Here is a 23,273-nt window from a genome sequence, read left to right on the forward strand (position 1 = left end):
TTTGTTTCACTTTCTGAGTCATTTTTACTTGTCTGACTCATTCTAAACTAGTTCTGTAAGCAGACAAGTGGATTTCTCACGTCTCATCACTTTTAAACTTGTCCATAGTCAAATCTCTATAGACGTTTCCAGACCATGATTATGTTTCTACCATCCAGTTGAGGGGTCTGTGACTGTAACATTTTCGGTGTTGAGCATAGTAAAGGTTTACAAAGGTTTATGTTGATTTTATATCAAAGTTCCAGTCAAAGTTGCCACTTGATGTTAAACTATGTTTCTATGTTTGTGAAGACAGCAGCTTTTTTCTTCTCCTTCCAGAACACCGCTGACTACTGAAGAACAAGGTACTAAGGCCAGACACTATTTGAAGTCGGGAAGTAGTAGCACTGTTTTTTGTTGTGGGTGGTTTTCAGGGGTTTCTAATTGTGTAACTCTTCCTGTCAGCCCTGCTCACAGCAGCCTCCTTCGGAGACCTACCAAAGGTTTGACGTCCCCATGTCTGCTTGCGTGCGATTGGTGTTTTCCTGAGGCTATAGAGAGACACTCAGCCCCTGGCTCTCACTCTCAGCCCCTCCTTAGAGTGGTTGGCTATTCTGGGGCAGAAGAGCAGCACGTCGGCTCTGCTGCAGCTGCCTTCCCCCACCTTCCCTAGCTACACATTCCGATCCCCCCCCCGTGACAAACATCACCGGCTGAGAGCTGATAACTTGGCTACTCAGATGTAAACGAGTCCCCCCCTTCACCTCCTGTTATTATATGTACATATGTATGTATGTATACATACACACACAGGTTTGTAATTTTATTTTTGTGGGGACTCTCCATTCACAGATCTTTGTGGGGACCTGAAAAATGGTCCCCACAACGTCAGAATAACAGATTTTTAATAACATTGTGGGGGACATTTAGTCCCCACAATGCAATATAATCCTAATCCACACACAAGCACATACACACACAGTTCAAAATTGTGACCCTGTACTGTGTATCAGCTTTTTTTTTTTTTACTGTAAGTCGCTTTGGATCAAAGCAGCTAAATGTCAGCCTGCACACAGTTTTCCAGCTCCTGGAGCAGTGGGGTCAGTCTGCTGGTGAGAGACTCGGGGGGCTGCTCTGCGCTTCACCTGGCCGCCCAGAACGGACACGCTGCAGTCGTTGGCTTCATCCTGGAGCACGGTGAGCGTCTACACCCGGCCTTTGGGGGCAGTTTAGGGTGTCACAGCTATTAATTGCTCACTGTGGAAGTCTGACCAAAAATCACTCCAGGAAAGTCCCCTCGGCTCGTGGGCGGCGCTTTCTTAAAATCCCAGCGAGTGTTTGCAAACTGGTGTAGTCTTACTGGGCAGGAATGCTAGTACAGATCTAAAGCTACACTTTTGTAAAAGCAATATATTAAAATAATATTTCTTTTTCTCTTATTTTCAGGTTCCAAGATTATCCTGGATTTAATTGACAGTGAAACGTAGGAAGCATTCTTTTAACTCACTAAAGGTCCTATTAATCTAGTGTCCCTGTGGTCATCTATTGGATGTTGTAGTAACCAGAATTGCTGTGAGATGAGTGTGTTCTGTGCCATAAGCTGTGCGTTTATGTCTTTTGCCTTAAGGGGAGAAACAGCTTTGCACAAAGGGGCTTCCCAGCACCAGCACACTGTATGCCGCATGCTAGTCGACGCTGGAGCTTCCCTCACTAAGGTCAACTTCCAGGTAATGCAGCTAGAGGCTGACTCATCTCCTGGTGCACGAACACATGACACAAATATAACAAAAACAGCCATGGCCCGGTTGTTAGGGAAATGGACGGAAAAAAAATACTTGTCTGATTATCCGAGTCGAGGTACTACATTCTGACCTGAGGAATCCCCATTGTGTTCTGAAAGGAGGTGTTTTTCTTTCAGGGGAAGACACCCAAAGACAAGGCTCTTGAATCCGGGGATATGGAGTTGGCCTCTTGCCTTGACAGCAGACAGCAGTATAAGTGCATCACACGCGAAGACCTGGAGACGGCAGTATGAGGGAGTAACCTCTTCTCTTCCCGGAGGGAGAGCGGGCAAGTTCAGCCCCGCCGGAGATCGACGCAGCTCGCTGGAGAACTGGAACGGGGGGGGGGGGGGGCACTGTGTGCGGAGTACTTTAGCCCTCTCCACCCCAAAAAGGGGCCAGCTGTCAGGAAGAGGCCTGTGCAACGCTGGCGATCAGTTTGATTCTTTCCGTTGGCGCCGCTGTGGCGGAATTACTTCTGACGTTTATTTATTTATTTATTTATGGATTTATTTATTGCTTTATTTATTGAACGTCTGGCTGCAGCAGGGCCTGCGGAGGCTGTCGATATGAGCGGTGACACCACAAGGTTGTGGATCCATGAACCCTCTGGGTCTAGCAGCAGCTTGGAGCTCGGGCCCCTATTTAACGGGACATGCTGTAGATGTGGTAACTGATATTTCTGAGCTTTCCTATGGGACTTGGTGTGACTTTGAACACTGTAGGGCTAGGACCCTCTTGCATTGTTAACACTACCACGTAGTGTCCTGCCACATTATAGATATTAAATTGTATGGCACTGCATTATTAATTAACCTGCTGTGCTGACCCCACCAATCTGCATACATGACACCTCCTCATGTTTCCCACAGGTCAGCCCGTTAGCAATGTCAGTGACGCTATGGACCTCACAGAACATTCCGCGTCTCACCCAGCCAGCCTCCCAGCTTGCTTTTACCTGTGATCTTATTGTCCTGTGATTCATATTTTTGCTCCGACCCGACTGACGCTCAACACTGCATTTGATGGGTCCAAGGTTCACGGGTCTAGGCTTAGGCCAGACCTGAACATTCCATTATGGTATATTTTTAAATAATTTTGACAGGATTTTGAGGTCTTTTGAGATGTCAGCAGTATGACACACTGGGAGCTTGTATTTTTGGGTTGGAAATATATAAATATATACATATACATATATAAAAAACTTTTTTTTTCCAATTTAGTTGCATGTCTGACGGTGTGCTTATATTACTTGATGAATGTTACTGAACAGATGTTATTGGATGTTTGTTACTGGATGAATGTTACTGAACAGATGCTATTGGATGTTACTGAATGAATGTTACTGAACAGATGTTATTGGATGTTTGTTACTGAATGAATGTTACTGAACAGATGTTATTGGATGTTTGTTACTGGATGAATGTTACTGAACAGATGTTATTGGATGTTTGTTACTGAATGAATTTTGCCTGGATGTCTGTTAAGGAGTGTCTGAATGTTCTTCCTCCTGCTCACTTGTTCTTGCCTGCCCATGTTTGGCTTGATATTAAGGGTTGTTTCTTTCCTTTGGATGTACAGCACCAGCCTCCCTTCTCTGTGCACTTCAGCCTGCTGTTTTTCACCAAAGGGGTGTTTTGGGAGGGGGGTCTCCACAACTGTTCCATTGTGTTTGAGAGATGTTCTCTACACTCCACCAGAGGCTACAGAGACTGACTTCAGCCCCTGGAATAGACTCTACGTTCTCTTTCCATGGGACACTAAAGAGGCCAGACACCTCCCTGGATAAAATTTCGATGTTTTTGTTCCTATCTTTCAAAAGACAAAAACTTTTAGCCCAGTCTTTTAGCCAAGTGTACCCAGAAGGTATTTATTCTCTTTATGAATTCTATGGTGTTTAGTGTTGTTATTGTGCATATTAATATTAAGGGGGGGAAAAAAGAAAAAAAATCTGAGCCATATTCAATGCAATATGAAAGGATGAAAATTGTTCATTTATATATTTATGATTCTGGATTTTTTTTTTACATTACATTAATGTTTTAAGGTGGTTGTTTGAAACACCACTAAGCTTTGTGATGGAATGTATATTTTTTAACCAGTGAAAGTGGGTGTTTTTCTGTTTTGTTTGTATATTTTGAATTTTTCTTTTGTTTTCCTTTGACTTATTTTATCAAGCAAGGGGATACCAGTTGTGATGCGTTGAAATCAATCAGCTTGTAGAAAGCTTTATGGACATACAACACGATGTGTTTATTTGGCCGGTTGGTGTATTTATTGCGCATCCAAAACTAAATCGAAATATGTTTTTCAAGTAGATGATTTAAACCACTTACCACAAACATTTGCATGACATATACACTCAAGTGTGTCGACTTTTTATCATGCTTGAGGGTATGTTTGCACCCAGTGAAGTCCACTGGAATCTGAGTTACATAAATGTGTAAAGATACAATATATTATTTTCTATATTTTTCTGTTTTATAAACCTTGTTCTGCATGGGTATTTTTGATAACTAAGGTTCTCTTCCTCCCATGAAAGTGGCATTATGAAGTGTATCTACTGTTAGTACTGACCTTGGTTGTGGTTTAATATTTTAACCATTGAATTGAGATTTGGTTTTGTGTATTTTAAATTATGGAATTACTTGAATGGTTAATATGTTATGATAGATTATATTTTAGGTATGATCCTGTGTGCCGTATCAACCCCATATTGCGTATTCGCGGTATAATGGAAGTCTGGACACATCTGTATAGAGACCGCTGCCTCTCAATCAAACATACTATTTTGTTTTCCCCTTTGGTTCACTGACAGCTACATGATCATTTGGGCTCGGTAAGAATCCCTTAGCTATAGGTATTCAAGAAACTTGTTTGTTGACAGAATTTGTAAGGCAGGTTTTATGTTTTTACTCCAAAATACCTGGGGATGTGCATCCCTCTAGATTTATATATTTATCATAGCAAATTCATCTCAAGGGGAGTCTGTAGTGCCAAATACAAAACATTTAAATGTTTCGTACATTTCTGTGTGCAGTAATTGAAATATACTCAAGATGGCAACACACATTGGATTTACTTTTAAAAAAAGTTTCATATGTATAAATACAGATGGGATCTGCTTGATGTCTTTGTAGTGTTGTCATGTCATTTATAAAATGCAGATTACTTGCTCTCCTTTGTAGGGGTCAATTTCCCAAAAACATTGTTACTAACTGTGTTACACTACAATACACTATACGGACAAATGTATTGGGACACACCTCTCAATCATTGAATCATTGGCGTTTCATTCAGACCTATTGCCACAGGTGTATAAAATCAACCACCTAGCTATACATGTAGTCAGGTTTACAAACATTTGTGAAAGAATGATTCATTCTGAAGTGAATTCAAGTGTGGTACTGTCATAGGATGCCATCTTCGCAATGAGTCAGTTCATGACATTTCTTCCCTGATAGATATTCCACATTCAGTTATAAATGGTATTATTGCAAAGTGGGAATGTTTAGGAACAACAGAAACTGCTAGGAAGTGGCAAGCCATGTAAACTAACAGAATGGGATCACCGAGTGCTGAGACTTTGTTGACTCCAAATTTCTTCTGGCATCAACCCCAGCACAAAAACTGTATGCTGGAAGCTTCATGGAATGAGCTTCCATGGCTGAGCAGCTGCATGCAAGCTTCACATCACCAAGCGCAAAGCCAAGCATCGGACAGAGTGGTGTAAAGCACACTGCCACTGGACTACGGAGCAGTAGAAACGTTCCGTGGAGTAACGAATAAGCTTCTCTGTCTGGCAGTCTGATGGACGAGTCTGGGTTTGGCAGATACCAGAAAAACGTTACCTGACTGACTGCGTTGTGCCAACTGTAAAGTTTGGTGGAGGAGGGATTATGGTATGGGGTTGTTTTTCAGGGGTTGGGTTAGGCCCCTTAGTTCCAGTGAAGGGAACTCTTAATGCTTCAGCATACCAAGACAATTTGGGCAATTCTAAGCTTCCAACTTTATGGGGACAGTTTGGTGAAGGTTCTTTTCTGTTCTAGCATGACTGTGCCCCAGTGCACAAAGCAAGGTCCATAAAGACATGGTTGGGTGAGTTTCGTGTGGAAGAACTTGACTGGCCCACACAGAACACTGAATTCAACCCCATCAAACACCTTTGGGATGGACTAAAACAGAGGTTGCGTGCCAGGCCTACACATTCAACAGCCGTGTCTGACCTCACAAATGCTCTTCTGGGTGAATGCGCAAAATATTCCTACAGACACTCCAAAATCTTGTGGAAAGCCTTCCCAGAAGAATGGCAACTGTTATAGCTGCAAAGGGGGAATCAACTCCATATTGGTGCCTATGGATTTAGAATGTGATGTCATACAAGTTCCTGTAGCTGTGTTGGCCAGGTGTCCCAATACTGTTGTCAGTATAATGTAAGTGCAAAGTAAGATGGAGAAATCAAGCCCAAAAACAAGCCAAATATATACGGCTACATGGAAACAAAATTTGTCCAGTGTTTGTGATATTATGCATGTTCCTTGTAAATATAACTTACATACAACAGTAACTGAAATATTGGAGGCATGATTCTAAAGATTTAAACATTTTCTTTTGTTAGTGTGACAGTAAATAACTCTTTATGGCTTGCCATAAAACTATATATAGTCCTTTGTAGCACATTTTACACAAATTATTGGATACTGGACTCATAAATATCACAACACAATGGAATGTGTGATATATCTGCATGACGAGGGCTCCTAATTAGGGGGTGCAGTGGTTAGCACTGTTTCACGTCTGTGGGTCCAGGGTTCAATCAATCATGGCTGTGTGTGTGTGTGTGTGTGTGTGTGTGGAGTTTGCATGCCCTCCCTGTGTCATCGTGGAGTTTCTTCCAGGGACTCCAGGGTTTCCTCTCACGATCCAAAAACATCCAGAGGTTGATTGGAGTTACCAAGCTGTGTGTGTGTGACCTGCGATGGGTTGGCACGCCATCCAGGGTTGTTCCCTGCTTTGTGGCCATAGCCTCCAGAATAGGCTCTGGACCCCCCCCCCCTGCAACCCAGAATAGGATAAGCGGTTACAGAAAATGGATGAGGAACTCTTAATCTTTAACCACTCATTTAATATCAAATTCTGGCCAAAAATTTAATTTAAATGAAGTGATAGTAATTGATCCCCCTGGGGAAATTCTCTTTACGCCTCCCCCAGCTTGCTCTCTGAAGGTGAGAGGAAGCTGGCCCCAAAGGGCCAGTGAATTAATGTGTGATTCAGAAGAAGACTGCCGCAATTCAGCAACTGTAAAAAAACTGAAAAATACAGTCTGGAAACTGTTTTGGATTTTGCCGGGTGTTTTTTTACGACTAACATTAGCTTTATTGATCCCAGGGGTAAATTACTATGCAAGCATAGCTACACATTGCCTAAACTGAAGGAAGAATTTGATAATATGATGTCATTTAAGTTTTAAGCTGTTTTATGCACGCAAGCCTATGTCAAATCAAATCCAAATCACTTTTTATTGTCACATCACATTACTGGTACACTGGTACAATACATGTGAGTGAAAATCTTGTGTGCAAGCTTCACAAGCAGTAGTGGTGTACAAAATATACAGATATAAGAACAAATATGCACATGAATGAATATGAATACAAAATATACATATATATGTGTGTGTGTATGTACGGAATGTTGTGCACTGCAATTATGTGCGGTGTGGAGAGCATAAAGTGTCGAAAAAGTGCCAGTTAAGTGTCTATAAAGTACTACTGGTCAGTGTCCAGCAGTCTGATGGCCTGATGGAAAAAGCTGTGGTCCTCCGCTAAATGTACACCTAGGAAATGGAAGCTGCTCACTCTCTCCACAGCAGCGCCGTTGATGGTGATGGCGCTATGTGCACCTCTGCACCTCCAGAAGTCCACTATCAGCTCTTTGGTCTTTGTGGCATCAGCTGTCTAAAGTCAATTTATCAATGATGGGCTGGGTCTGTATTATAATTGTCAGTAATATTTGAATTTCTTCGAATGATAAATCTCATTTTATAAAATTTAGGATTAGTTTGAAAAACTCAAAATCACAACATCAAAATAAGACCAAGCCCAAAAAAACGCAACTAAATGAAATTAAAAGCGACTTCATAAAAAAAGCCCAAAGGCCACTTGTAATAAGCAGACTTGGCAGCTCTGGTTCCAACCAGGAGCGTCAATACAATACATGGTCAAGCTATACAAAACTGGATTTTTTTTACAACTGTTGCCTTTAATAATTGGAGACAGAGTGCAAGGTCCACAAGATGATGTGTGGCAATTAACTCTAGAACTGAAAGACAGGGTTGACTTGATTTGTGCTCAGAAAATTTCCAGGCCTCAGGTTACTTACCTGGATGCTCTCATTCAAGATTTTTTAGATTCAGGGGAACACTGTATCCTAATAACAACCTGAGCCCAAAGCATCATTATTTACGCCACTCTCCGGGATTGGTTCTAAAATTTGGCCCACTGATCCAATTATAGACTATGTCCTTTTAAAGCAAACATAGTTATTTTAAAAGATGTGCAAGACATTTGAATAATTTAAAATATCTGTCACGTTCTTTCAGAAAGACATCAAATGTTTCAGGTCTTTCTTTCAGCTGGGTCAGGGACTCTAGCCTAGCAAATTGAAGACAGATCACTGTTTTACTGCTTTATGGTGAACAAGTTAAACATGCAGTCTTGCAATTTGGCTTCACTGAAATAAATTATCCTGAAATCATCCTCATTGTAGTGAAATATGATTCTGCAATTCATTTTCTGATGAGAGAATAGCAGCGGAATTTAGTAAAGAGACTGAGAGAAACCAGAAAATGGCACTTACCCATGCATATGAATACATGTAGGATTTGTCTGAGGGGGGTAGGAGCAGAGCCCCTGAGATCGTGACGAGTGTGTCTGTACCAGATAATGATTGTCCGTCGGTGATTACTGACATGATCCGCGGCAAGTCTCTGTATGTGATGGGGAGGCCCCCCTCGTACTCTGTGTGGGTGCCGGAGAGAGCATTTCATGCCTTCCTGAAAGCCCAGCAGCAACAAGATGTCCCATCATGCAGCATGAAGAGCGGGGGGCTGTACGTGGGTGACAGAGTTGACCAGGCTGGTTACTTGATCGAGTCTGACCCTTCGCTGGGGTTGCTGCTGCTCTGGTTACTGCGAGGTCAGTGAAGTCCCAGGTGGCCCAGAGACACAAAAATTGTGGACAAATTATTCTACTCCCGTCTCAGGCTGGCTGTGTCGGTGAAGGACCTGGAGATCTTCAGGGTGCCACTGGACATTACCATGATGTCGTATAGAGACTGACTTGGAACTTAGACTGAGAGGGGGTGTATCTTGAGGATACTGTTCTTCCAATAAAACGCTTTGCCAATGCATCTGGGAGGGGGAGCTGAGCCTGTTTCACTAACCAGCGCATCTGTGTGTGTGTCTGTGTGTGTGTGTATAACTTTGCTTTTGAAAAATGATAGGCACGTTCAAAATGCGCTTAAAAAAACTGAAAAATGAATGCAGAAAACTGTACATTTTAAAAACACGTTTGAAAAATAACATCTGTATATGTTACATCTTAAAACATTTATAACTTTTGAAAATAAAAGAAAATGTGCATGTTACATTAACCATAACTCATTTGATAAAAGCATGCAAACACTTTGTACAACACCTTTGAAAAACAAAACACATATTTGTGTCATAACCGTTTTTAAAAGCCCACACAGACGCTTAGTGAAACTCTGCGGTCAACACATCCGCGCGCTTTGCCGATACACTGTGTGGTGCACGCATAGACATCACATTACGGTATCTGCTCGCATTTAGGAAAATAAGATATGAGCGAATAATAAATGGGAGAATACACATAAGTACGAAGTACAGGATGTACTTAAATACAATTAATTTAAATTACTTATCATTCGAAAGACAACGTTCAAGGCTATTTCCAGACAAAATGTTTCAAAATTTGCTCAACATTTACTGTACTATTTTCAAGAAAATGTACTTTGAAATCCCTTTTTTTAAAAGCCAAGTTTGACAGGCTTTATGTCACGACTTGTGCAGGCACAAACCGGGGAAACAGGAGCGAGTCGGGAAATCGGGTAACGAGGGATTTAATCAAGGCGAAAACACATTTAGGAACAGAGCACAACGATTAAACGACGTCAATGACCGGATTGCGGAAAACATACCTAACGCAGACTTGAATACATAGGACTAATGACTATAACAGGAAACAGTTGGTAAACACGGGGAATCCACACGGGGTAGATGAGGTGGCGTGGCACACGGAAGGAGCGGACGAGCGGGGCACGACACCTTAACTCAGCATTTTCCCATAATGCGTCAACAAATAGGCGTTTCAGTGGAATTCTGGAGTGGGATTCTGGAGATCTTCAAAATATACCTTCCACCACCTGACTAAATCCCTATTTGAGGTCAACAGTTCTCCCTCCCTGCTGTAAACAGCATGGGTGAGGTCTTGGTTCCACCTCCTGAGTCGCCTGATGGTTTGCCAGAATATTTACAAAGCTGCCCAAAAGTCTCACCAAACTCCTCACACACGTAAGTTTTTGCTTGGGTGCCAAAGCTGCTTTACACTTGACCTGCTGGCCCCTATCAGCTGCTTCAGGAGTCCCACAAGCTAACCAAGCATGGAAGGCCTCCTTCTTCAGCTTGACAGCTCCCTTTACCGCCGGTGTCCACCACCAGGTTCAGCGATCGCCACCAACGACCTTACGGCCACAACTCTGCACCACCACCTCAGCAATGGGCTTCCATTCAGGCTCAATGTCCCCTGACTCCCTCAGGATGCAAGAAAAGGTCTACTGGATGTTCCTGCCAGATGTTCCCAGCAAAGCCTCACTTTATGTTGGAAATGGCACTATGGATTTGAGTTCTTATTAATTCCTTGCCCAGTTGTATCAACTGCAAAAAAACCCTATGCTGGCTACTTGTACTATTGTTCAACATCTTGAACGTCTCCACTTATAATGCATTTGTCAGCTGGATGGCACTGAATCCATATTGGGACAAAGGAAAGTGAAAATGGTATGGTAAAAGTTGACCAAATTTTGTCTGGAAATAGATTGGGACCTTGCTTTTCAGAAGGTAGGACATGTTTATACATTATGGGAAAATTGTGAGAAATGCCATGAAATTTGGCTCATACAAAATGACATGGATTTCACAGTGCTTTTTTTAAATAGTACAGTAAAGATTGACCAAATTTTGTTTGGGAATAGCCTAGGACCCTGCCTTTCAGAAGGTATATGTGTCATGCCCCGCTCCGTCCGATCCTAATGTGTGCCACGCCCCCTCGTTAACCTCATGTGGAATCCCAGTGTTTTACAGCTGTTTCGGATTGTTGTCATTAGTTCAGTGTATTTAGTCCGCGTTTCCGTTTGTTTCCCCAGTCCGGTCAATGACGTTGTGATGTTACGTTGTAATGGTCTCTGTGTTTTTGGATTAAACCCCTTATTCCCCGATTTCTGGCTTCCGTTCGCCTGCTTCCCCGCAGTGACAAAAGTATTGGGACACCTGGCCAACACAGCTACAGGAACTTGTATGACATCACATTCTAAATACACACGTACCGTAACAATATGGAAAAACTGAGAAATGGGTTTTCAAACTTGAGTCATAACATTTCTAGGTATATTTGACAGGATGGAGTCCCAACTCCTAAATATATTCAGTAACTATACATAATATATAAATAATAATATTTATTTATTTATGAAATGGGAAAAAATTGCCAACTTGAATTTGTTCAATTGTTTTAATGTATAATGGCACCAAGGCAGAGGGAGGCAGAAAAGGTTAGAGAGGTGAAGGGGCAGGAGGACTAAATGATTACAAGCAACTGTTGTGTTTACTGTTAGTATAAGCTTTACTTGAATTGGTTTAGGTATTTTCTACAAAACAAAATCCAAAATGAAATTAAATCTAATGGATTTTGACTTTTTTCAATGACTATTTTTGATAAAAATTAATCAACAATTAATGTTCAACTGTTCCTTGAGCTGTTTTGTCTATTAAACTTGCAAAACCCATTGCAAATTATTCAGTATTGATGTATTGCACCTATATTCAATATTGATGTATTAAATACTGTGTGTGTGCACCATGCAGTGTGTTGGCACCTGCCCCTGCGACCCCAGTTGGGATTAAGCAGTTTCAGACAATGGATGGATGGATATATGTATTAAATAAACGCCTGTCCCACATTATCAAAACACCTGTCCCACATTACCTGAAATGCGTCCCACTTTACCTTACAGGTGCAGGGAGTGTATAAACCTGTATCACGGCCCCCATAAGCAAGCAATATAATTTTTTTCTTTCGATGTAATAAGTAGACATCTTAAGGATTGCAGAAAGGTATCATATGTGGGTTAAGTAAATTAGGTTAATGTTTCAATGGGCACTAGATGTCAAAATGGCAAAAAAATGTCCCACTTTACCTGAATTCACCCTACTTACCCTCCTCTTGGGAGAGCCTATACAATTGTCCCACATTACCTGAAACATACTGTCCCACTTTCCCTAATTAGTTTGGTAAAGTGGGACAGCTGAAAAATAACTGTTTAAAAAATGAAACTGAACTTTGTCGATTTAAAGTATTTAATTTACTGCAGTAGTATATTATAGACATAATTACATAAAAATTCGGTGCATTGCATTTTTTATAACATATTTACAACCTTAATATCAATACAATCAAAAGCACATGTCATTCACCTTAGACTTCTGATTTCTGAGGGACTTTCCCCCAAAATGCTTGCCTTGTCCACAACTGTGACCTCAGACCAATAAAATCGTGTTTTTCGGATCATGTGCTATCTATACCAGCTCCCAATAAGAACTATTCTAATTGGTTCTACTTTAGCCGGGAAATAAACTTGTCATAGCTTAACTGTCCCACATTACCTGATGTCCCCTAATACCTGAATTCACCCTACAAAGGGCGGCACGTTGGTTAGCGCAACAATTAAGTCCAGCGTTCGCCCCCCCCCTTCCGTGTTTCCGAAACTTAGTTTAATTGGCGAATCTAAATTGACACCGTAATTCCCCGGGTTGGATCCCCGGTCCCCCCAGCGACCCCAGTTGGGATTAAGCGGTCACGGTGATTGATTGGTGGACGGTATGGTAGAAGCTAAACGCATTTTGTCTCGACGCTGACCTCCACATGCTATATGACGTATTTATACATTTTGGGAGAGTCAGAAATTAACTGCATTTAAGTATTCTTTAACTGTATTCTTACTTCATATTTATGAGGGAAGCGAACTCCTACGCCCGACCCGGGGATCGAACCGCGGTGCTGCCCTCCAACTATAGAAATGTTATGACTCTATTCTTATGCGCGATCGCTTAGAGGGTTATTTCCCTAAATGCGAGCTGATACTGTCATGTTATGTCTATGCAGGCACCACACAGTTTAAGTGCAGACGATTTCAGTGTATCGGCAAAGCGCGGATATGTTGACCCAGAGTTTCACTAAGCGTCTGTGTGGGCTTTTAAAAACGGATATGACACAAACATGTGCTGGTGTTTTGCTTTTCAAAGGTGTTGTACATAGTGCTTTTTTCAAATGAGTTATGGTTAATTTAACATGAACAGTTTTTTTTTTATTATTTTCAAAAGTAAGTATATAAATGTTTTAAAATGCAACATACCCAGGTGTTTTATTTTTCAAACGTGTTTTTAAAATGTAGATTTCTGACCTGCGTGAAGTTGGCCCCCCATATGTTTCAGATTTCAACCAAACTGTTCTCAATCGTATGTCCCGCGTTTGTGCCGTTAAAACTATTCTTTGTGCTGCTTTAGTTTCTGAGATATTAATGTTTGTAAGGTTGTCCCCCTCCCATTTGCGTCTGATTTCGACCAAACCGATCGCAATCGTTTGTGCCATTAAAACTGTCCTTTGTGTTGCTTCAGTGCTGATATATTGCTTATTTATATGATCACGTGAATCCGCCGTTAAGTTAGCCCCCATTTGCCTCCGAATTGGTCTCAATAGTTTGTGCCGTTTAAAAGTTGTCTGTACTGTTATTTTTCTAAGTTATACCTCTTAGTTTATGCCTTTACGTGATCGCCGTATAGTGCTCAAGCTCGTGTTTCTCATGTTAACGGAAGGTCTAGCGTTTGATGACTCCGCGACAAAGCTGTACATACTTAGTCAGCCCCGCCAGCCAGGTACAGCATTTCAAGATCGTGCTGAATAAATTCAAGGTTCTCAACGGCTAACAGCCATATACGTTTCGTATGTAGCACTTTGTATTCATTTTATGCTGCTAGGCTATTTAATAAGGGGCGCTGTATTTTCACGTGAGCAATGCCATTTTAGAAATTGGGGGGCGGGGGCGTTAATATTTGTGAGGTCTATACCTGTGCATTAACTATTGTAAGAAAACCTCTGTGGGTATTAAAGATCTATCCTAGCCCGCTTGGTTGAAATCTGAAACATAAGGGGAGCCAACTTCACGCAGGTCATTAACAATGGTTAGGGTTATTATCGTCCGCTGTTGTGCCCAAAAAGTGACTGATTTCGTAATCAGAAACTGATTACGATCCGCGGGAGCGCGCATAGCCTGTTCAGGACGCATCGCAGTTTCTGTGCGACTAAGGCGGGTAATTTCGATATCAAATCGTGTACAGTACATGTATCCCAGAGCTAATAGCGACGGTATGTCTTTGTCAGATTTAAGGGTTTGGTGAATTTTTAAATAAATAATTGTAATAAGAGTCAAAGGAAGGCATTGTCATGTAAAACGCTTTAAAGCAGTCCTCGGTCGTAATGGCGTTGTAAAACTGTAACCTTATGTCATGAAACCATGGAAGTTTATGTTTATAAATGTCCCTACGTCTAAATGAGTTTCACTACACAATTACCGATGCGGATTACTTATTAAATAAAGACAATTCTTCATCTTGCAGTCATATTAAAGAGTCAGTGGATTTTTCCTGCTCTGTGCTGCAGTATCAACTATCCAGTCCTTTTTACCAATTTAAACACCTCTATAGGACCAGTATAACCAGTACAATGCAGTTCACCCATTGCCAAAAAGTGATTACAGTCAAAACCTTTTTACTGAATGGCTCTTTCTGCCTGACTTTATTTTTTTTTTACACTCTTCTGGGTTATATTTACAGGATTAGTAAACATCGAACCCATTTTTACCACTTTAAACACTTCTGTAGGACCAGTATAACCAATACAATGCAGTTTTCTTTTTGCCAAAAAGTGATTACAGTCAATATCTTTTTACTGACAGACATTTTCTGCTTCAGTTTAACTATATAGGCCTCGTGTTAGATATATTTACAGTATTAGTAAACATCTAACTCATTTTTACCACTTTAAACACCTCTATAGGACCAGTATAACCAGTACAATGCAGTTCACCCATTGCCAAATTTAAGTGATTACACTTAATATCTCTTGAATGGCTCTTTCTGCCTGATTTTAATTGTTTTACAATATTCTGGGTTATATTTACAGGATTAGATTTCTTAAGTTTAAGAGTGTTCTTATCTTCGATAAATGTGGTTGGACATAGGGTTTTCTTAATCTTTCCCCAAAAAAACACAAATGCAAAAAAATACAAGTCAAAACAGAACTCAATGGTTGAAACATCTTTTACCTGTTGCAGAAAAAGTCTTAATCTTTTTTTGTTACTTTAATGTAACAAAACTTTAATGAGTGCCAAGTAACCCATAAGGGTTGTCCTTATTAGAGCATTTTAACTGTGCCTTTAATAATTACACAAATGGTCAAAACCTTTTAAAAGTGATTTTACATCAGAATCTTCCTCAGAAATTGGTTGTTTGCAAAGCATGTTTGGAATACAAGAAATTTGTGTTGGTCAGTTATTAGTAATATTAGTTTCAACCACTATCGTTACCAGCTAGTGAGCCGCACACAATAATCCCAACTTTACCCTGGTGTCTTGTACATATAGTAGTTCTTTTTGCATGTATATAGTTTTTTATATTTTGGTCTTGCAAGCATCTGTTTTTATTTTAGGACTAAGTATTGAAAAATAACTACATTGACAGTGACTACAAACGAAAATCTGCATCAAAACAATTCTAATCTTCTCTTGTGTTGCTTACGTTGTAATATCATAAAACTGTTTGACACGACCACGCCCCCCAATGACGTAGTGTTGTGACGTTTTTGAACGTTTTTAAGGGCGTTAAATGAGCTGGACTTTCTATCTACGCTCTTGTCTGCTGATCAGGCCTATGCCACTGAAGACGTTATAATGTTATCTGCATAATTGCAGTTTTCTTTAAAACCCTACCTGATTCAAAAATTTCAAATACATATTTGTGTTCAGCAATGTGAAATAGGAAACGTACATGCATTCGGTAAAATCTGGAATCAAACTCAACATTAACTGTAAAATCAACGGTATTAATATCATTTTACTGTAATAGTAGATAAAGTTATATACTGTAATTATTACGGTAACGTTCTGGCAAGCACTGCTACCAGTTCTTTGACTTAAAAACGACAGGCTGTTGCACAGTGGGGCACACTGCGGACAGCGTTAATTCTGAGGAATAGTCCTAATTCTGAGGAAGAACGATGCTGATTCCGGGAAAGCAGATTTTTTACAAACCCGTATACAAACTCAAACCCCACCTATGTATCACAAATCGATATATCTTCATATTCGAAAAAGAAAAAAAAACACCACTTGGTTTGCCAGATTTCTTTGAGGGCGAATTTTAATATTTCAGTGTTTGTGTGTGCAGTTCACTTTCAATAGCCTAGCTGTCTTGCAGTTACTGGCGGTGATTGGACACAGTGCAATTATTAATAAATATTTATAAAAACACATAATGTGGATGTTACTTGATGTACATTGTCCCCCATATAGTTTAATGCTTAAATCACACTTTATAGAACATGAAAAAGGGTACCAATTTCTACGTATGCTGTCACTGGGGCTGTACCTGCCACGGATAAATGTACCTTTTAAGATATAGAAGTAAGACTACGAAGATGTTGTTTGTACCTTGAGTCCATTTCTGAATCTTACAAAGTACATTTACCTACAGCTAGGGTACAACTGTCAGACCCTTAAGGGTATAGCCCCAGTGACAAGCAAACTTACAAACTAGTACCTTTTTCTGACAGTGTAGTCCATAAATAAATTCTATCCTTTGTACATTATTAATGGTTAGGGTTACTATCGTCCGCTGTTGTACCCAAAAAGTGACTGTCTGCCAGAAACTGAATTTCAGTCAGGGTAGTTTCAGTTTCAAGAATTTTAGATCGCGGCAAAACATAAACATAAAACTGTTTGACACGACCACGCCCCCCCAATGACGTAGTGTTGTGACGTTTTTGAACGTTTTTAAGGGCGTTAAATGAGCTGGACTTTCTATCTGCGCTCTTGTCTCTGCTGATCAGGTCGACCTGTTTACCGTAAGTTCTTAACTTGTTTGTAACAGATATTGACTTTCAGATTGCAGTTAATCCTTCAGATTTCTGGATTAAAGCTGTGGTTTAAGTCGCGATATCGGAAAGGCTCTTAATAGGTACTATAAGCTAAGTACTCATCGGTATGCATTACTGGCAACTGTCTTTTTTCTTCAGTGTAATGGGAACACTTCTTGCGTACCGGTACCTCTCATAATTAAGTATAGAGTAATAAAAGGAGCACTGGCACCTGTGTTTTTCTCATGTTACGCACTGACAACATAATATCACTATTAATGAATCGGCAAGTTTCGTAGAAATACGAAACTGAAAATAGTGTTACGGGATGCGTTCGTCATTTGTCAGCTGACCGGCTGAACTCTGTAGCACCTAGGCGCAGAGTAGCACTAGTGGTTCCTGGAAAGTGTCGGGCTCAGTAAGGCTCAGCGTTAAAGTGTCGCTGGAATAGAGATCAGGACGGAGCTCCAAACGCCCCCCTGGCTGTAACTGCGGTAACACTAGTACCTCGAATGTATCCACGCGATTATCTATTAATTTTAAATTCCTCTTCAATCGACGTGGTCTTTTAACAGGTAGGTAACCTTTATGCCAAGACTGTCAGTCCTGTCTCTTCTAAAAACACCATACCGGTCGTTCTTTTGACAGGTATTCTATAATTTTTTTAAAACGGTGTAGTAATGTCCCGCATCGAAACTTTGACCTGATATATCTGCGTTTAAGGGCTTTATTTCACGGTTTTCGTCTTGGCGAAAACGTACGCAAATCGTACAGGTCGTCGTCGACTTGAACCGCGATCGGTTGCGAATGACCAGTCATGTCGACCTTTTATTTTATATGTAAAATGATATGTATTGTATACTGTATAATAAAATTCTATAATATTTAAGTCGTATTGTTTGGTGTTTTTTAACCTTTTGTATCATCATTTTCTCCCGGGATACTAGCGCTGTATCGGCAGCTGGGACGGAAACTCCCGCGCGGCACGCGCTGTCTGCGTATCTGCCGGTGTCGCTAAGGTCTCCGAATCCATTAATATTAAGTCGCGTAAGTCGACGACGACCGGTACTGATTATTGACAACCAATCGCATCCGGTAGTTTTATATTAAGAAGAGCGCAATCATTTTTAGGAGCCGATTTATGAGGAATAAACTGCCGAATGAGGCTCTCTTCCTGTATGACCGTACTTAATATTTGGTTTAATGGACAAATCGGTTAATGTCTACGATTTGCATGCAGTAGGCCTAAGAATTGATTTGTTGTGTGTGTGTGCGCGCGTGCGTGCGTTTTTATTTTAATATTGTGTGTAGCACTACGAGTTGCATATGGGGCATGTCTTAACATGTTCCATCCTTTCTGATTTTTAGCTCGATCTGTACGATCCCTATTATTTCCTTTCACGTTCAATCTATGGTGACTGTAGTATCATTGCTTTTGTATTTTGCGCATTTGTGATATCGCGACATTAGTATCATTACTTGGTTTGCATTTTGTTATATAATCATAAGGAAACAAATGTTTACTTCAGGGAAGTGACTAAATCGACAGCCTAAAATCTGAAACTTGGTTATGCTAAGCAGAAGCTCCGATGCCATTTTTCTGGTTGTGTTAGATTTAACTTGCACTAATCCTGTAAAAACTGTCATTTTTTTATTCCAAAACATTGTATATGCCCATATAAAGCGTGAACCGTCTAAAAGTGCTGGGACAACACCAGCTTAAGTTTTGCATGCATAAAATTAAAACGAATAACTCTTGATTTCAGACGGTTGTGGTTAAATTCTAATTATAATCTACCAAAATCTTCCAAGCTTCGCCCAACAGACTTATTCTTCAAAGTCACTTGTATTTTATTAGCCATCAGAACAAGATTCAAGTAAAGTCCGTACTTTCTCACAATGTGAAGATGAAGCTCTGTGTGTAGGGCCTCTGTTTTTAATTTTTATTTATTTGTCATTGTTTTACTCCGATATGTGCTTTTCAAAACCGTGGACAACTATGTAGGCCTTTGTGTGAAACATCTTAGACAATGACTTAAAATGATTTGTTGCCATACTTCAGCTGATCTAAAACGCTGCAAGTTGAACATAGTGCTTATTGCATAATTGGAAGACATGTACCCATTAAAATAGTCTGGTATGAAAAGGATATCACGTATTGTTTTCTCTTGAATTTTAGTGGGCATTTAGCTATAATGCAGATTTAAGCTTTTGGCTCAATATGTTTTAGTACTTTTTTTTGTAATTCTTGGCCAGTTTATGCTCTGCAAATCGAACTAAAAGAAATTTCCCCTTATTCTGTCCCAGTGTTTGCAGTTTCATTTGGTTTTTTGTGCCGGGCTAATGGATGCTGAAGAGGGACTTGAACATACCATGGAATACAAGGTTCTCAAGGCCTATATGAAAAGGAGGAGACCAGAGGGCACCAAACTGGAGAGTGCAGACCATGATATTCAAAAGCCTTCCTCCAAGATGGTGAAAAAGTGTAAGATAATGAAGTTCTTCAGCTGTGTACACCCACAAACAGAGGAGTTGGACTCAAGGCCCAAGAAGGACGGAAGAGTCATTGAATTTAGATGCCTAAATGGTAACTCGTGGCTGCAGTTTAGCAGACAGAGGTAGGAAGAAATGGCTATTTCAGTGTGACTCACCTACTCTGTTATATTAGGTGACGATGGAGCTGTGGAAGTCGCTGATCGACTGATGAAGATTGCGGATTCTGTGCCCGTTGCCTGTATAGAGAACGTTGAGTCGGACATTGAGTCGGATGGCCCTGAAGGTAGGACTGGATTAAGGGACGCTTCTTTCACTGTATGGTTTTAGAATTTATTTTTCCTAATGCAGTGTAGAGATGCTGAATGTCAGTTTGTACACCCATTTAGGTGATGACCGCAACCCAACTCTCCCCTATCCAGACGATGTCATCCAGGAAATTGTGGAACTATTGAAAGAGTCCGGTGACAAACTCGATAAGGAAGTGAGTTTGCTTCCCTACTCCCCATTAAAATGTTTGGAGATAGGAATTTAGCAGTACTGGCCCTGCATGAAGAAGATTTGGCTCTTTTTAATAATTTAAAAGTTGCAGTAATGGGCGGCATGGTGGTGCAGTGGTTAGCGCTGTCGCCTCACACATCTGGGACCTGGGTTCGAGTTCACCAGGATTCCATGTGTGTGGAGTTTGCATTGTTCTCCCCATTTGTGAGCTTTCCTCTGGGTACTCCGCCCCCCTCCCCCCAGTCCAAAAACATGCTCAAGCTGATTGGCGTTACCAACTTGCCCATGGCTGTGTGTTTGTGTGTGTGCCTTGTGATGGGTTGGCGCCCCCTCCTGGGCTGTTCCCAGCCCCATGACGCTGAACAGGATCAGAAAATGGATGGATAGAAGTTGCTTATTTGTATGCTGTGTTATTTATTAATACAGTTTGTGAACATGGAAGGAAAGTAAAGGAAGTTCTCTTCTTTTATCACAACTATAGACTTGAGTTTTCTGCATGTCAATTCATATTAGTGGCAGCCTAGTAAAATCTAAGTAATCCTGTCAACTGTTTACTATGTCTTGATTGACCCATTTGCATCAAAACCAGCTATTGATGCAAAAAGGGTGTACAGCAAACGGCACAAGTCATCTTCTGTTATGACTTGTGCCATTTGAAAATAGTTTCCCAGTCCTATGTTCTGGCTCTTATTATGTAAGATTTAGCAGTGAAAAGCCACCACTAGGTGTCAACATGCTCACACAATTGCATTTTACTTCTTGCATCAGTACATATAGTAGATGCAGCACAACACACTTTCTCTAGGAAGTGATTTTTTTTTTGTCTACTCTCCATCTTATTTCAGGAAATATTATTTTATAATAAATTTCATTATTAAATAATATTTATTTTTTTTGACCAGGTGAAGAATAACAAGCGTTTGGCCGAGATACAAAAGAGTTTTGACTACAACATCTTCAAAAAAGTGACTGACACGTTCCTCCAGAACATGGGGTTCTATGGCAATCTCAAAAATCAGAAGGCCAAGATTGCCCTCGCGTTTGAGGTCACCAGCAGGCTGACTGCTATGGACAACCATCCCATGAACCGGGTGCTTGGTTTTGGCGCTAAGTACCTGCAGGAGAACCACTCCACTTGGATCCAGCAGCATGGAGGCTGGGTGAGTGTGGGAGAGGGTGGGATCACTCTTTGAAACCCTTTACAAAATTCCACACCGTTACCATTTCAGTCAAGCAAATGTGATGCTCAGCTAGGGATATATATATACATAAATACATAAATCACTACAAATATGTATATATTTTTAAATATACAGTCACACTTTTGAAAATATTATTTTAAGTTTCATTTTCAGAGCATAATGCATACATTTAAGGTACATGAGATTCTGACTTGTCCCCAAACCCCCCCCCCCCTTTCTCTTAGGACAACGCTTTTGACAGCAACGAAGACGATGAAGTTCACTGAGGAGGATTGTTTTTTTTTTTTTTTCTTCCCGTTTTTAGGGATTTTAATTCTTTTTTTTGAACGAAGTTCTGCATATGTTGCCACCTATGGGCTTGCTGTATAGTTGACTTCTCAGGGTTCCGAGTTGACAATACTGGAAAAACTCTCATTTTTCAGTTTTTTTCCAAAGGTTTCTAGAGAGAGTGACTACTGGTTCATTAAGTAAATCCATGCCATATTTCCTATAGTTAAAGGGCAACAGCCAATTGTCAGTCTGATATTAATGAGGGGAAGAAAATCCTGCTATTAACAATAGACTGAATAAGGCTGTGGTAGCAACATTCACAACATCCAGGACCTCAAGAGCATCACAAATAGGAACATACATGCTTTTGAATAGTTTCTATCTCTTCTAAAGCACTTAAAAGGCGTACTTTCATGCATTCATAGCACATTTGAATGTTTGCATTTCCTACCATAAGTCCTCTGTCACAGGCAAAACTCTTCGCCCTAAAACAATGGTTTGTATGACACATAGTGCTCATACCTGACATTCCACTGGTTTAACAATATGAGCTGTAGGACAGTGCAGTGACTGAAGAGAACGTATGGGTTATGGCTGTGGTATTTGATGTTTTGAAAACTGCTTACTTGTGACCTGAGATCACTGTGAATTGCCTCAAAGCATCTCGCCTCATCGGTGGTCCAGACCACATCTGTGCTGTCAGTGTCATAACATCTGTCTTTAAGAGTGCACTTCACCTTGAATATGGTTCCACACCTCCTGCCATGGGAATGCACCTATATGCACAACACCATCATCAAATGGTCAAACCCTGTTACCCCAGGATGCAAGTGGCTGCCATTGAGAAATGCATTCTGCATTGGCCTGGAAAGAAGATTCTACCTCACGCAGACCTCTGCTCTCTCCGTTAGGTTGCGTGTCAAACCAGCTTTTCAACTATGGGCTTGCTGGTTGTGGAGGTGAACAATCATTTACATTAGAATCCTGTCAGTCTTGAATGAGTCTATCAAAGATGTTTAGTGTCCTGCGATGTCTACTGGTTTGATCTGAATAGTGACACTTTGATGTATTTAAATACCTTTTATAATTTAAATTTGATAACTGTTCTGTGAAATATTTAAAGAATGAAAATTCTCTTGTAAATACTGTGTTTCAATGTATGAATTTACATTACGGTGTGACTGTGTGTACTTGTGGGTGTGTATGCTGAAAACTGAAACTTAAAGTTATGTTTGCTTACTGTAATCAGCCATTAGCCATTAACGGTGCTCTTTCAATCATCGTCATCACTCTCCCAGGGCTCTGGACTTGTGCTCCAACCCCAGATTTGGATTCTTTTTTCCATTTTTAAGTGCTGGTGATAAACTATTTGTCATAGTATTTTCTACTTAATATTAGAACTGAAATGAAACTACTCTCGCTCTCTAAAATATAATTCAAAACCTGAAACCTTGTCTGTTTTTTTTTCTGTAATTCAACTATCCGAGGTATGTTATGAACTGAATTCATTTGGTTCGCCTACGTGCTAAAACTGACATGTACAAATTGTACACAGTCACCCA

General features: G+C 40.5%; 2 protein-coding genes across 9 annotated transcripts in view; both read left to right on the forward strand.

Annotated features, from left to right (window-relative positions):
- dgki (diacylglycerol kinase, iota) overlaps positions 1-6,327 on the forward strand; it is a 44,343-nt gene extending 38,016 nt beyond the window's left edge. For all 5 annotated transcript variants that reach the window (XM_023841349.2, XM_023841347.2, XM_023841348.2 and 2 more), the window contains 6 exons: positions 319-344; positions 445-482; positions 1,056-1,176; positions 1,426-1,462; positions 1,607-1,706; positions 1,898-6,327. In XM_023841349.2, coding sequence (XP_023697117.1) covers positions 319-344; positions 445-482; positions 1,056-1,176; positions 1,426-1,462; positions 1,607-1,706; positions 1,898-2,014 — 439 coding nt within the window. In that variant the 3' untranslated portion in view covers positions 2,015-6,327. The remainder of the gene's footprint in view (positions 1-318; positions 345-444; positions 483-1,055; positions 1,177-1,425; positions 1,463-1,606; positions 1,707-1,897) is intronic.
- A 6,563-nt stretch (positions 6,328-12,890) lies between these two features.
- On the forward strand, positions 12,891-23,160 carry LOC111859031 (apoptosis facilitator Bcl-2-like protein 14). Of its 4 annotated transcripts, none has more exons than XM_023841334.2 (6): positions 12,891-12,934; positions 19,553-19,832; positions 19,914-20,024; positions 20,128-20,222; positions 21,142-21,399; positions 21,666-23,160. In XM_023841334.2, the coding sequence occupies exons 2-6, from the start codon at positions 19,589-19,591 to the stop codon at positions 21,705-21,707; spliced, it is 750 nt and encodes a 249-aa protein (XP_023697102.1). In that variant the 5' UTR covers positions 12,891-12,934; positions 19,553-19,588; the 3' UTR covers positions 21,708-23,160. The 4 variants fall into 4 exon arrangements, with proteins under 4 accessions (XP_023697102.1, XP_023697099.1, XP_023697103.1 ...); XM_023841331.2 differs by lacking the exon at positions 12,891-12,934 and adding an exon at positions 17,151-17,233; XM_023841335.2 differs by lacking the exon at positions 12,891-12,934 and adding an exon at positions 17,151-17,233 and having other exon boundaries at positions 19,553-19,730.
- The last annotated feature ends 113 nt before the right edge of the window (positions 23,161-23,273 follow it).

Source organism: Paramormyrops kingsleyae, chromosome 3, assembly GCF_048594095.1.
Source record: "Paramormyrops kingsleyae isolate MSU_618 chromosome 3, PKINGS_0.4, whole genome shotgun sequence".
Classification (NCBI taxonomy): domain Eukaryota; kingdom Metazoa; phylum Chordata; class Actinopteri; order Osteoglossiformes; family Mormyridae; genus Paramormyrops; species Paramormyrops kingsleyae.

Coding starts and splice junctions, on each gene's coding strand:
- LOC111859031 (XM_023841334.2), top strand. CDS start 19,589: ATGGATGCTGAAGAGGGACTTGAACATACCATGGAATACAAGGTTCTC. Junction 20,223..21,141: donor GTGACAAACTCGATAAGGAA/GTGAGTTTGCTT, acceptor TTTTTTGACCAG/GTGAAGAATAACAAGCGTTT. Junction 21,400..21,665: donor TCCAGCAGCATGGAGGCTGG/GTGAGTGTGGGA, acceptor CCTTTCTCTTAG/GACAACGCTTTTGACAGCAA.